The following is a 12919-nucleotide window of genomic DNA, read 5'->3' on the forward strand; positions in this document are numbered from 1 at the left end:
GCTTGTCTCAGACTCCTGCCACTCTGAGTGTAAAGAAACGTCTTTATAAAAAGAGCTTGTCTGAAATTTTTTTATTTATTTATTTATCCAAATCCTTCCTGGGTTAATAACTGGTGTCGATGCATTTGAAAAGGAATATAAATGTGTATTTGTGCATTTTTTCAAAGAAGTTTCATTTTATCTTGTTGTAATGGTGTGGATGGTTTGGAGTGTGTTTTGAGAGATGTGGGAATAGTTTCACAAACCGTGTTTTAGCAACAGAGGAAAACAGATTTTGAGGAAGTTCAGAAATAAAACGCATCGCCCCCGCAGGCACAGACAGCCAACCTTTTATTCAGGATTCGCAGAGTTAACAGAAAACAAAAACAAGAGCAAACTTTACATTCCAGTCTCCAGTCTTTATTTCTCTTTTATTTATATATTTTTGGACCCGATTGCCCCTGAGATGTGAAGGGACAGGGAGCGCAGTGGAGCACTCTGCTATACCTCTCACCCGCACATCCCCACCTGCCCCTGCCCTCTCTCTCTAGTGTCTTTCTATTAGAGGCTTAAAGAAACGAGAGAGTGAGAGAAAGAGAGAATGAGAGCGCATGGATCAAGTCCCCCCTCTTTGTGAGGAACAACCTTTGACCTATTCCTTATCGCACCCTGAGGTTCAACAAAAACACAAAGACGTTCACCCATCTTCTCAAAGACGACACATCTTATCTTTGTCGATTACATTTTTTAAGTTATTGTTAACTATAATAGAAATATATATGATACTTCCAAAAGAGAAAAGTGAGTGTTTCAGTCCATGGGGCTTGACTACAGTCGGTTCAGGAGGTGGGGAACGAACACGGTCACCTGCAGTGAAGTACAGAACGGCTGCAGGTGAAGTGTGCAGGGAGTGGGTGCATAAGGGTGGGGCAAATCCACTTCCTACGAGCTGCTGCTCCAGGGTGGGGCAAATCCATTCCCTACGTCCTGCCCCTCCTGCAGGTTTTACAAGAACTGTTCCATTAGCAACAGGTGAGATGATGTTTTGTCTTAATAACGACTTCAATGGAGTTATTAAGACCTAAGGTGTCATGAAGACCGGACACCCCCAAGGACTGGACCTGCCCAGCCCAGATACAGGTAAACCACGACGAGCATTTACTGTGTCACTGTGCAGGCTGTGCAACCCGACTGGCTAGGACTGTGTCCCCCTGGTTTGCTTAAACCAGCTTCCCTTTACCTCCAGTCGAGCAGAGAACCTGAAGTGAGCGAGTGAGTCTCACTGCAAGCCCGCTTGCAACTGAGACCAGTCCTTAAATAGTCTGTACATCTTGCAACAACATATCTATAGGTAGCCACTGTGAGGCCACCACATCCCCACTCAGAGTTCCTCTTACGGTGTCATTCCAGCCACGCTGGGATCGTTAAGCCTTTAATTGAGCGATTTTCTTAATTCTATTTTATTTTACTCTTTTTGTTTTCAGTTCTCGGTCCTTGGTTTGAGAAATACAGCAGATTTCTGTGAGTTCTTGGGCAATCGAGAGCTCGGGTGGAACGGGAAACCAGAAGACACTGCAGACCCCCAAGGCTGGGCTGGAAAACACTGGTCTGACTAGTAGACTAACAAGCAACTGGGGGAGGTGGTCTAACTCACAACTGCAAGGGGGGGTGGGGAGCTGAGAGGACTACTGGGAGAGGGAGAGGACCACTGGGAGAGATCTGAATTGAGCACAAAGGAAAGCTTCTCAGCTCTGGGTCGATCTCTCCCAGTCTGTTCAAGAGTTGTCTGAAACGCCATTGCTCAAGTTTTTCCGAATGCATCTTTGGGCTTCGGTGGTCAGGTTGGCTTGTTATTGCCCTGCACTTACAGTTGGAGCTCCCTTCTCCTGGGCAGCTGCAGGGCATCTCGGCGCAGAGCACTGAGTCGCAGCTCAGGGGTGTCAAGCTGGAGGTGTGTAGACCCGGGTCCCTCCCTGGAACTTATGGATATCACATTCTATAGGGCATGCCCAGCCGCACCCTCCCTCTCTAGCTATATAGTGCAACCCCACACACTTCAGTCAGTTGAGCTCCACAGGCACAATAACCTTTAACGTAGCTTTAACTTTGTCGAGTACTTTTGAGAAACCTCTGTTAAGTTTATTATTTTGTTAATGAACTCTTCACAGTTCCAGTGTTAAAAGATTCGGCTGCAGACGCAATGTCCACGGAGTGTTGGTGCGATCGTGGTGTGATGCTCTCCTCTCCTCCCAGGGCAAAGTCAACACATGCACAATGCATTTGTGTTCAGTGGGAGCTCAGAGCACACAGCCCATGAATAGTCAGGAGTTATCATGTTATCATACTGCTAACTAGGTGCCTGGAGGGGAGGCAGACTGTTGGGCTGTGGACCTCCAGAGATCTGTTCTTCTCCTGGGGAGTTGCTGATCTTTCTCTCCTCCGTGCCTGGTGCTCATTCTGGCTGGTACCATCACAGTGACTGTACTGTAAAGATGTCTTTGTTTGGTTTAAGTTTGCCGAAGCGAGAGCTCTGTGCTGTCTTGCTGAGAAGGGCACTATACCGAATAAAAACTGATGATGATAAGGATGACAATTGACCAGCCGGTGGTGAGTCCCAGAGCATTATGGGAAGTTCCACGATCTGTGTTATTGTGAGAGGAGTCTGCCACTTTCTTTAGTCCACAAGGTACAAAAAACAATCAAACTAAGACAAAAAAACGAGCGTGCACCTGTGCACGCCACAAAGCGAACGGCGGCTGACTTGCCAGCAGAGGTCAGTCACCTGTCATGTCTCTCTCCCTACCTGGTGGCACCGTGTCCCCAGTATGGTCACAGGCTGCTAGGGCCAGGGTAAAATAAATAAAGGACAAATAAAAGTGAGCGGCAGGTCCGTTGTACAACCCCAGGCTCTCCCCCGGCCTGCCACCTCTCCAGATTCGGCGTGAGAGAGACGTGAGCAAGTCCTTTGGTCAGAGGGTGGGCATTTTGCACATTGATTTTGAGTAGCCCTTGTGCAGCACTACCGGACCACCGCAGCGTCAGTAACCACTGTATCGACCGCATGCTGCTGGGATTGCATCTCATCCTCGCTGTGCTCCTCCCCCTCAACATCAGTTGGTGTGGACAGGTGAGTCACACTGCAATACGCCATCAAAAATACCTCTTAAAGAAATACAGCGCAGATGAGCTGGTCTGAAAACTCCACAGCAATCCTGCCCTGTGGCGACTTATCTCCGGGGTGTAACCTATCCCTCAGAGGTCACTGAGCACAGTCCCCCAAGCAGGACAGACAAGCGTCCTGGGCGTACATGTGCCGTGCAAAATTCTCTGCTTGCTTTCCTGTAGATCGCGACAAACTCTGATATGAAACTATTCTGTAAAGCAGGCCTAGATTCCTAGAAGCTAACTTCCAGGAATTGAGAGAAGGAAGTCAATTAAGGTTGTGCAAACTCACAGAGGAAGCATTTTGCAACACGCAACCTGACTTCGCTACTCGGCTGTTGTTCCTGGAACGACACATCCGAGTCGGTTATGGTTAGGTACCGTGTTCTAGCATTCCAGAGAATTACACATCAAAATCAGGTCACGTTTGCACACTACTGTATGACAGTAGTTGCATCACCACAATATTGTGTTACTCTTTCGTCAAGTGAGAGAGAACCTTTATGGAAAGTATTCATCATTGGGACAGATCGCTGCCAGGACAGAGGCCTGTATACCAGCAAGACATGAGAATAGGAAAATGCAGAAAATGGATGGCAATAGACCCCATAAATGCTTCTGAGGTTTGTCTCCTATATATATATACACATACTGGCTTTCCGTTATTGTAGCCCTGTGGAAAACCCAAAGAGACCATACTGTAACGAGCTGAGGAATGAAGGAGAAGCAGGGCTCCACTCTCTCCTCTCCTGGTTTCTTTGTGACAGATCGGAGAAGGGACAGCCCAAAGCCCCCCCCCCCCCCCCCCACTCCAAGGTCTGCAGAGACATCATGCGTTGATGGCGTTGGCCACGTCCGTGAAGACGAGTCGACTGGGCCTCTGGATGGTCCCCTGGCTGGGCATCAGAGTCTGAGAGAGGAGGAGAGGGAGAGAGGGGAGAGAGGAGCACATTGTCCGGGTAAGAAGGTTACAGCCCTGTCTCTGCGGTGAGTCTTCTACTGCCAGATACCTTGTCGACCATTTGCCCTTTATTCCTGTCCTTCTTTCCTTATTTTCTCTCTCTCTCTCTCTCTCTCTCTCTCTCTCTCTCTGTCTGTCTGTCTGTATGGGTGTCTGCAGAAAAGGGCTGTTTCACCAGCATGGTTGCCAATACACAAAAGCCGCAGCTGCACAGACATTAAAGGTGTTTCAATCTGCCAGGAGCTCACAGCGTTATAAGGGTGGACACTGGACAGTCAGTGTCAGTGCTCTTTGAACCCAGAAAGAAGTAAAAAGAAAGACCTCTGAAATGTATATTTTTTGCTTGTCTGTCTCTCCCTATCCCTGTTCTCCCTATCTCCCTTTCTCCCTCTCTCTCTTCCCATTCTCTGTCTGTGTGTCTGTCTCTCTCTCTGACTTTCTGACATTCTCTTTCGATGCTGGCTGCCTTATGAGGCTACTGTCCTCAAACATCACTCTCTCTCTCTCTCTCTCTCTCTCTCAGGTAAAAACAAAAACCTACAGACGGAAACACACACAACACGACACTGGGGATGTGAAAACTAGGGGGGGAACAGTCGGGCTAGGCTGTCTTGGGGTAAGAGACCAATAACTGGACACAGTGAAGGACAGAGTTAGGATTGCTGTTCCCAAAACCAACAGGCCAGAGGGGCTCTGAGGGTGTAAATCACTGCCTGGCTTTAACCCTGGTCTACTGACTTATTGACTGTGCTAGAAGATTCGAGGACTGAGATGTTCAGTCGGGGGGACGCACGCTGCACAGGGGCCTGCAAACTGACACGGCCACAGGTGAGAGTTTAACGTTTTTTGGGTAGCTGGGTTTAGCCACAGATTTTACACATCTCCTGTCACCACTCACAGAATTACATTGTGTCAGATGAACTCTTTTTAAAATGATGTACACTGCATTGCCCCACACATTGTTACAGCTGTGTAAGTGTATTACCTGTATTTTTATTATTAACATCCTGTCAACGTTGCTTTGCAAAAAACTAAAAAAACAGCAGTCTGTCTCACTGCATTGAATTAGCATGCTGTCTCTTGTGTGACCTTTAACCCCCTTCTGGAATGACTTCAACTCAAAAACAACAGCTGCTTTGGATTGTGACAATTAAGATGATGTTAATTAATCCCACGGGTATAACTTAAACAGCTGTAATCGAATGAAGTACAACGCAAAGAACATTTTGGTACAGGGACAACAATGTTAACACTAACATGGAACAAAACAGATGGATTTGGTTGCTAAATTGTGGTTTGTATTTAATAAGTATGCACAGCTTTTTGTGTGTCCCCTAAACTATTGCATCCCTGGAAATATGAGCCTTAGAGGTGACTGGACTCAGGAGTAAAGAGTTGGACTGCCAGATTGCGGTCAATTCCTCGTCAAGATGAGACTCTGACAGATAGTTTGAGTGACATCCCAGAAAACCACTGTCTGAAAGTGTGGACATATTTTAAACCAGAAAGATGTAATGAATTAATTGTTATTATTGTGGAAATCATTTTCATCCACTCACAATGGGGCGTCTCTGTCTCAGATTTAACTGCCCCTTGTTTTAAACGCTCGGCTCCTGATCGTTGCACCTCTAAGACCTGCCTCTTTCCTCCCGCATATGTTACCTGCACAGCTCCGCATTGCCTCTGCACTGCCCTTCAGTGTCAAAAGAATTGCTTCCCAACAGAAAGAAACAAACGACGTGAAAAAAGGCATGCGTGTATTTATCACGGGGAACGTTCATACTAACACGGCTATGAAAATCAACCCGCACACCCGTTCAAAACACATTCCCATCTTTGCCTGCCTGTAATAATAGTAAGGAATAATAAGAAAAACATCATATTAATTCATTTTAATGTGATTGTTTCAGGGCCGTAACGCCATGATTCACAGAAAGACAAAGGGATTAGCTGTGGGTTGAGACCAATGTCTTTCTCTGCTGTGATTCCGAGGAGGACAGGCCAACCGGTATTGTTGTGATGCCACAATGGTTGTTCGCTGCTGTACTATCCCAGACGCTCCCGACCTCTTATATTATGTGTGCGAGTGTGTGTGAGTGCGTGTGTGTGTGCGTGTGCGTGTGCATGTGTGACTGTGTGTCTGTGTGAGTGTCTGTGTGAGTGTGTGTGTGTGTCTGTGTGTGAGTGCGTGTGCGTATGCCAGTGTGTGTGCATGTGCGTGTGTGCACTCTCAGTGCGCCGGGCTCTCTGTGTGTGTGTGGGCGCGTGGTCCTTGCTGTACCTTGCTGTTGGTGCCCGCTGCTGCACCCTCCCGGCCATGGTCCAGTAACTCCTGCTCCAACTCATCCTGCTCCTCCGCCGGGTCGAAGTTATACATAGGCATGAGCTGGTGCCTCAGCTTCTCCAGCCTTGGGGGGGGGGGGGACAGATTCCATCAGAGCAACAGGGGGCAGTGTGGAGTCAACGACAGAGGGCATGTGGGGTATTTAGAGAGACACAGAGGGCATTTGGGGTACATTGGTGGCTCCCCACATAGAACACACATATATTTTTCACATGCAGTAGAAATGTGTGATCCTTATATTTTCCATTTGGCCAAAACTGGTGCCTATTTTGTCTATTGAAAATATGTGGGATATAATTTAGATATGTTTTAGTCTGTAATCCATATCTTTATGTTATGTTGTGTGGCCCACCTAACTCATCTGGGTAAGAGCTGACAGAAAAAGGTGGACAATTGAACTCATGCTTTGGCAGATAGTCAGCTGGCGGATACCAGGCAAACCTAACGGCTTGGCATGGCACATGGCACACGGGGAGAGCGTGAACTAGACAGGGGTGTTTAGTATTGTGTAGGTTTTTTTACCCCCAGATTTAATAAAAGCAGCAGAAGTTATTTTGAGCCAGTTGCAAAAAACTCCTTAATTAGGGGGTGTCGTCCGCTATGATTGTGTCAATCACAGTGTGATGTCGTGCTGATTGAAAACTGAGGGGATCAGCCTACAGGTGGCCGGTGCTGGGGGCCACGCCGGAGGTGTGACTGTGTGTGCAGGACGCGAGACAGCAGGCGGACGCTGCAGGAACGGGCCCCATTTCTCACCTCTTGCGCTTCCTGATGTAGAGGACCTGTGTGGGAAAGAGGACACAGGTCAGTGTGTTAAAGAGACGCAGTGATGAAGAGGCTGGGCTTGGTTGGATGGTTGTTGTTTGGAATTCATAACTGATTGAATTTGGTTCAGACTCTCTCCAGTGATGTCATGTTTCACAATCCCATAAACATAGTGATCCTTGCCTTTGTGTGTTTATGTTAAATGAACGCTACAATGCTTACAATGTTGCTTGTTTGTACGTCAGCACTATTGGCCCTGTTCTGCCCAGTGACCGGGAGCTACAGGGAGGAAGTGGACAGCTCACCATCGCAACCGCCAGGCCGATGACGGTGATGATGCCAAAGGGCACAAGCACCATGCCCATGCCCGAGCTGCCTGTCAGCGCCGGGGGCAGCTGCGTGGAGTTGAAGCCGGAGGTCTCGTTGGAGGCGATGGTCGTCACCGCGGCGGTCCCGGAGGTGCCGTTGTCCCGCACGTCCCCAGTGGCCGTGGAACCCAGGAAGTAGGCAGCCGTGGAGGCGGGCGCAGAGAAGTCGGCGTGTCCCGTGGTGAGAGGCATCGCTGCGCAGCCGGTTCCCTGTCAGTCGCTCAGGCTTCCTCCCAGGCCGGGCCACATGCCGGGCGGGCGATCAGCGGAGCGGTGGGCATGGCGGGTGGGGGGCAGGGCCTGGCTCCTGCGGGGGTGACAAGGAACATGCTTTAGTCTCTGACTGGCCGAAGGCTGCGACTGTAGGTAGTGTTCATGATATTGGTAGTAGTGTTGTTGTTTTTGTTCATACGGTATGAGAGGGGTTAGCATGGGAGTCACTCGCTGGGTCTGGCTGTCCTGCCCTGTCACTCTAGAGCACAAGAGCCTTTGTCTGTCTTGTTCCATTGGCAGATTTTTTTCACGTATTTCAAGCAATATTCGCTTGAAATGTGCTTGAAATAAGTGAAAAAAGGGCATATTTTCTTAGAAACAAGTGTTATTATCTTGCTTGTTAAGGAAATGTATCTTATTTTAAGGATGGTTAAATTTTTTAGCCTGGAAACAAGATAAATATACTTGATAAGACTTTATTTTATTTTATTTATTTATTATAAGACAGTTATTGATTTATATTTTGTATGCCGGTGTGTGTGTGTGTGAGACTGTGTGTGCATGTGTCCGTGTGTGTGAGTGTGATCGTGCTGCCCTGCGCCCCTTGGGTTCGACTCTGGTTGACCGTGAGCCGTGATAATTAATTATTATTATTATTATTATTATTGAATTGTACAGTCAGGGATCATGGGTAAAAGGGAAGGTGTGGAAGGCAAAATATAGTCCTGTGGAGAAAAAAAGAGAGAGGAGAGCCGAAGAAAAGAGGAACTGGTTATGGCAGCACCTGTATCCTACTGGGTTGAGGTTAGAGGACCAGTGAGGAGCCAGCGCTGTGCACCATGGCTGCCGTGGGGGGGGCGTAACTGAAGGTTGGTTAGAGGCGAGCCACAGGTTTCCGTCAGCCGGGCCTAACGGTTGATGTGGGGCAAATTGCAGCTCTGCAGCTGGGGAGGGCGGCGGGATCCTCACAGAGCAGGGGGTTATTTTCAGCTCGGCAGGTTATAGAAACTCAAGTTGTATTTTCTGCTTCGGTCCCAACGGTGTCCACCGCCTCCCCCTGCCTGCCTCTAACCGTGTCCCACACAGCGCGGTCACAGTGACGGTTTGACCCGGTGGCCTGAGAGCGCAGCGCTGCCGTGCGGTCGGGTTTGTTTTCCTCCTTGCTTTCACTTTTCACAACAACACAAGTCTGCGGGCCTGTGTGTGAGCCCAGTCTGAGGGCTGACTGTCATGTGTTTATCAAGGGGATAGAAAAGGTATTGTGTGTGTCTATATATATGTATAGAGAGAGAGAGAGAGAGAGATTGAAACAGAGCGAGAGAGAGAGAAATGTTTGTCTTTAATTAATATGCGTTTTTCGTTATTATTTTGTATTCTAGTAATCATACTGTATTGCGTGACAATTGAAAGATGTGCCGACTGTCAGGTGTTCTGCGTATGAAACAGGAGAAGTCATTCTTAGAACAAGACTCGTGTTCCGATATTTTGTCTATGCGCTAGGAATGGACACAAACACACACACACACACGCGCGCACACACTCTCTCACACACACGCACACACATACGCACACACCCCTCCTCACGTTTCTCCTCCCATTGCGTTAACGGCGGCTCAGTGATACAGTAGAAGCTGTGCAGGGGTGGGCAGGATGTGGGCACAATCTCTCTGAAATAACTCAGCAGCATCACCACGCAAATACGAATGAAAGGGGTACGGAATTACCAAGAAAACAGTTGCCTGCTGGCACGCAATGTCTTCACACCTCACCAGCCCAGCGCGGCTTGGTGTTCGGCGTCCCTCTCCCCGGAGCTCAGTCACCATGTTTGCTCCCCTCAATGCCCAGAATCCTTTGCAATGGATCTAGGGATGCATTAAGCACGACTTCAGACTGCAGGAGAGAAACTGAAACTGATACTGCAAAAAAAATCATGCATCCGTTAAAAAAAAACTATCAAAGTGTATATAAACCCTTAGTTGTGTGTGTCCCTGTTGTGTCAATCTCTCACACACATCTCGGGAACGAGCATTTCCGGAGACACGATTCTGGCAGGGAGGCCTAGATAGGAATCCATCCCGTGTAACTGAGAGGGACACTATTTTAACGGACACTTTTCTTTTCTGTTTCTCGAGGAGTAGTGAACTGACTGCGAAGGCAAACGTTCACACCGTGCACGGACACGGCACAGTCATGCAAAAGATGCGGCGGTGCATCTGTGCAAGATGTCCGCCGTTTCCCAGGAAGCTCTAAAGAGACCGAAGATGTTGGGCGGAGCCTCGAGAAGCTGCCAGGCCTGAGCTTCTAGTCAACACTTTTGTTTCTCAGTTTATTTTCCACTTCACCTTTTTCTGTTTGTGCGTCTTCTTTCTAGCAACACAAACTGTTCACATTTCCACTGCCGCCAGCCCACGGAGACAGAGTGCACTGTGTGCTTGTTTTTGTTTTTTGATTATTTTTCTCTCTCCAACTGGAGAAGATGAGAAGAGTAAGAAAAGTGCTGTTTTTTGCTAATTGATAAACAGTAATATCCACCCTTTAAACAAGAGGAACTGAATGGTATCATCAATGTGATCTTATTGTTCCTAGGAAACCTTCAGGGCACGCCTAATTGCTGGCTTTTTCTTCCTGGAAAAGACCTGGCATTAGATTTTCAGTGACACATATTGAATCGCTCTTCACTGCGGCTCAGATGCTCTGTGGCCTTGTTTTGTGCCGTATCCAGCACCCTGCGGAGTAGAGACTGAGCTCGGTCTTGCAGGAGGTGACACACAGAGACAGGGTGCAAACAATTCATTTGTAACCACTGTCCATTGTGCTTCTGTGTTCTGGCTCTTTTGCACAGGCCAAACAAGATGACAGGCAGACAGACAGACAGACAGGTGAGTAGACAAACACTTTAAACGTTTATGCATCAAGTGATGGGAAAAGTTCCCAGGGCATCCCAGTCCAGAATGACGGGCCAGCCAATAGGAAGCCGGCGCATTGTTTCGCTCAGGATCAGTTGTTGACAGACAGATGTAAAGGCACAACAGCAAGAAACTGTGACACCCCAGAATGGAGGGCCCAATGGGTCACCTGTGACTCATCGCTTGGGTACCGGGTACCTGTCCCGCCCACTGAGAACTACACAGGCCCCGCCGACCAATCAGAAGACATCCCCCAGCTGACAGAGCACTCCAGATGCGACGCTGCGTACGACCCTGGCGGCCTATCACAGCGCGGCTCTGGAAACACGCCCAGCCAGACGCCTCCTGCCCCCGCCCCCAGCAACCCCCACCCCAGCCCCCAGCCCAGGAACACAAACAAAACACAACGCAAAAGGAGCCACAACCCAGAGCACTCACACTCAAACAGCAGAGTACACTTACCCTCAAGCTGCAGAAGTGTGTGTTCCCCGGCAGAGGGAGGAGAGAGGGGTTGCTGAGGGAAGGAGATGAAAAGCAAGCCTCTCTCTCTCTCTCTCTCTCTCTCCCTCTCTCTCCCTCCCTCCTTTTCCCCCCAGCTCCCCAGGCAGTACAGAATCTCGGCTCAATCAGGCAGCACAGAAGAGGCCATTTCTGCCCGAGCGGCTGTGGCTGAACTGCAGCAGAGCGGCCCCCCTCTCTTTCAGTCCGTCTCTCCTCAATCCCCCCTTTTGTGAGAGAGAAAAGAGAAATAGAGAGGAGCAACAGTAGCCAGCGAGTCCAGAGATGCTGCAACCAGAGCTCCCTTCCAAGCTCCTGCCGTCCCACCCTGCCGGAGCCGCAGTTGGGCAGCTCTAGAGCAGCCGGCCTGCTGACTGGCCCACAGGCCTGTCACTCAGGCTTTCCAGGGATGTGCGGCTCTGACAGCTCACAGCCACCAGATGCTGTCAGGACGGCTTTTGTTCGTATCCGGGTGGCTGAGTCTGGGAGGTTAACCCTTTGAGCACCAAGCTCTCCCAGCACAGAGAGCAGGGATCGGAGGCCTTGTACTTGCCTCTCTCTCTCTCTCTCTCTCTCTCTCATATATATATATATATATATGTGAAATACAATGGAGGGGATTGATATTGTGGATCATAATCCTGTTTATTATGTCTTTGGTTTTCAAGGCCGAGGATAAACCCTGGAGCTGAGCGAGGAATTCTGTCTGTCCCGTCAGTCTCTGTCTGTCCTTCTGTCCTGGGATGCTTCTTTAAGGCCAGGGTCAACATGATAATCCCCTTAAACACACACACACACACACACTCACACATACACACTCACAATCTCTCTCTCTATCTCACTCACACACACACACACACACACACATTGAACTCTCTCCACCTGTTTCTCCTTTCCCTCTTCACACAATACACAGCCACTCTATCGCCATGTTCTCATTCCCCTGCACGTTTATCAGTCCAGTATGCTGTGTCTGTCTGACAGCGATGTCATCGGACCACTGCCCTGCAGGAGGTATATCTGTGCATGCATTTACAGTTTTTTACAATCACGTTGGCACTCATTTCAGAACCTTGATGTAATTTTTCAAAACTCTAGACACAAAACTCTGATGACAGGCTGTCCAATGTTCGAAACACTGCATTGTGCATTCATATCTTTAAAGTAATCTTGCACTTGCAGAATCATTGGTTCAAATAACTAATTTATCATGAAATATCTTAGGAACATTAATATAGATCACCCACACAAAAGATACTGATAGTTTCACTGTGTAGTTGATCGTACATCATTAAATATTGTAGTACAAAATATGTGATACATGTTTCATTTTGGTATTCACGTAAATACATCACTGTAAAAGGACTAGTAGAGAGAATACTACAGACACAGTGGAATCATTGAACAAAATCTGAAATGTATTGATGCAATACAATCAAATCACAATATAGGTTTCTTTGAATCAAAGCAAAAATAATTAGCTATAAAAAAGAAAAAAACTACAGTAAAAAGTAAACTGCAGTGTTCCTCACCTGGCTTATTGTAAAAAGCAAAACAAAGGATTGATTACTGTTCTTCTATATTTCTTTCTTCTATATCAACTCTGTCTTGTGGATTTGGCCACAGGTTCTCATCCACATCACAATGGACGTTTTCATTAGCCAAACATCTTGGGAAGAGTTTTCGGGCACGCTGCATCCACACCTGACACTGGTCTGCCGTG

The 12919-nt window shown here is 48.1% G+C and overlaps 1 protein-coding gene across 2 annotated transcripts; it reads right to left on the minus strand.

Annotated features, from left to right (window-relative positions):
- Window positions 1–308: 308 nt before the first annotated feature.
- Window positions 309–11577, minus strand: c3h3orf18 (chromosome 3 C3orf18 homolog). 2 transcript variants are annotated; one of them, XM_066697551.1, is made up of 6 exons: window positions 11161–11577; window positions 9517–9654; window positions 7517–7886; window positions 7203–7228; window positions 6384–6510; window positions 309–4051 (listed from the first exon to the last, which is right to left on the minus strand). In XM_066697551.1, exons 3-6 carry the CDS (start codon window positions 7769–7771, stop codon window positions 3971–3973), a joined length of 489 nt encoding a protein of 162 aa, XP_066553648.1. In that variant the 5' UTR covers window positions 7772–7886; window positions 9517–9654; window positions 11161–11577; the 3' UTR covers window positions 309–3970. The 2 variants fall into 2 exon arrangements, with proteins under 2 accessions (XP_066553648.1, XP_066553649.1); XM_066697552.1 differs by lacking the exon at window positions 9517–9654.
- Between the last annotated feature and the right edge of the window lie 1342 nt (window positions 11578–12919).

Source organism: Amia ocellicauda, chromosome 3, assembly GCF_036373705.1.
Source record: "Amia ocellicauda isolate fAmiCal2 chromosome 3, fAmiCal2.hap1, whole genome shotgun sequence".
In the NCBI taxonomy this organism is placed as follows: domain Eukaryota; kingdom Metazoa; phylum Chordata; class Actinopteri; order Amiiformes; family Amiidae; genus Amia; species Amia ocellicauda.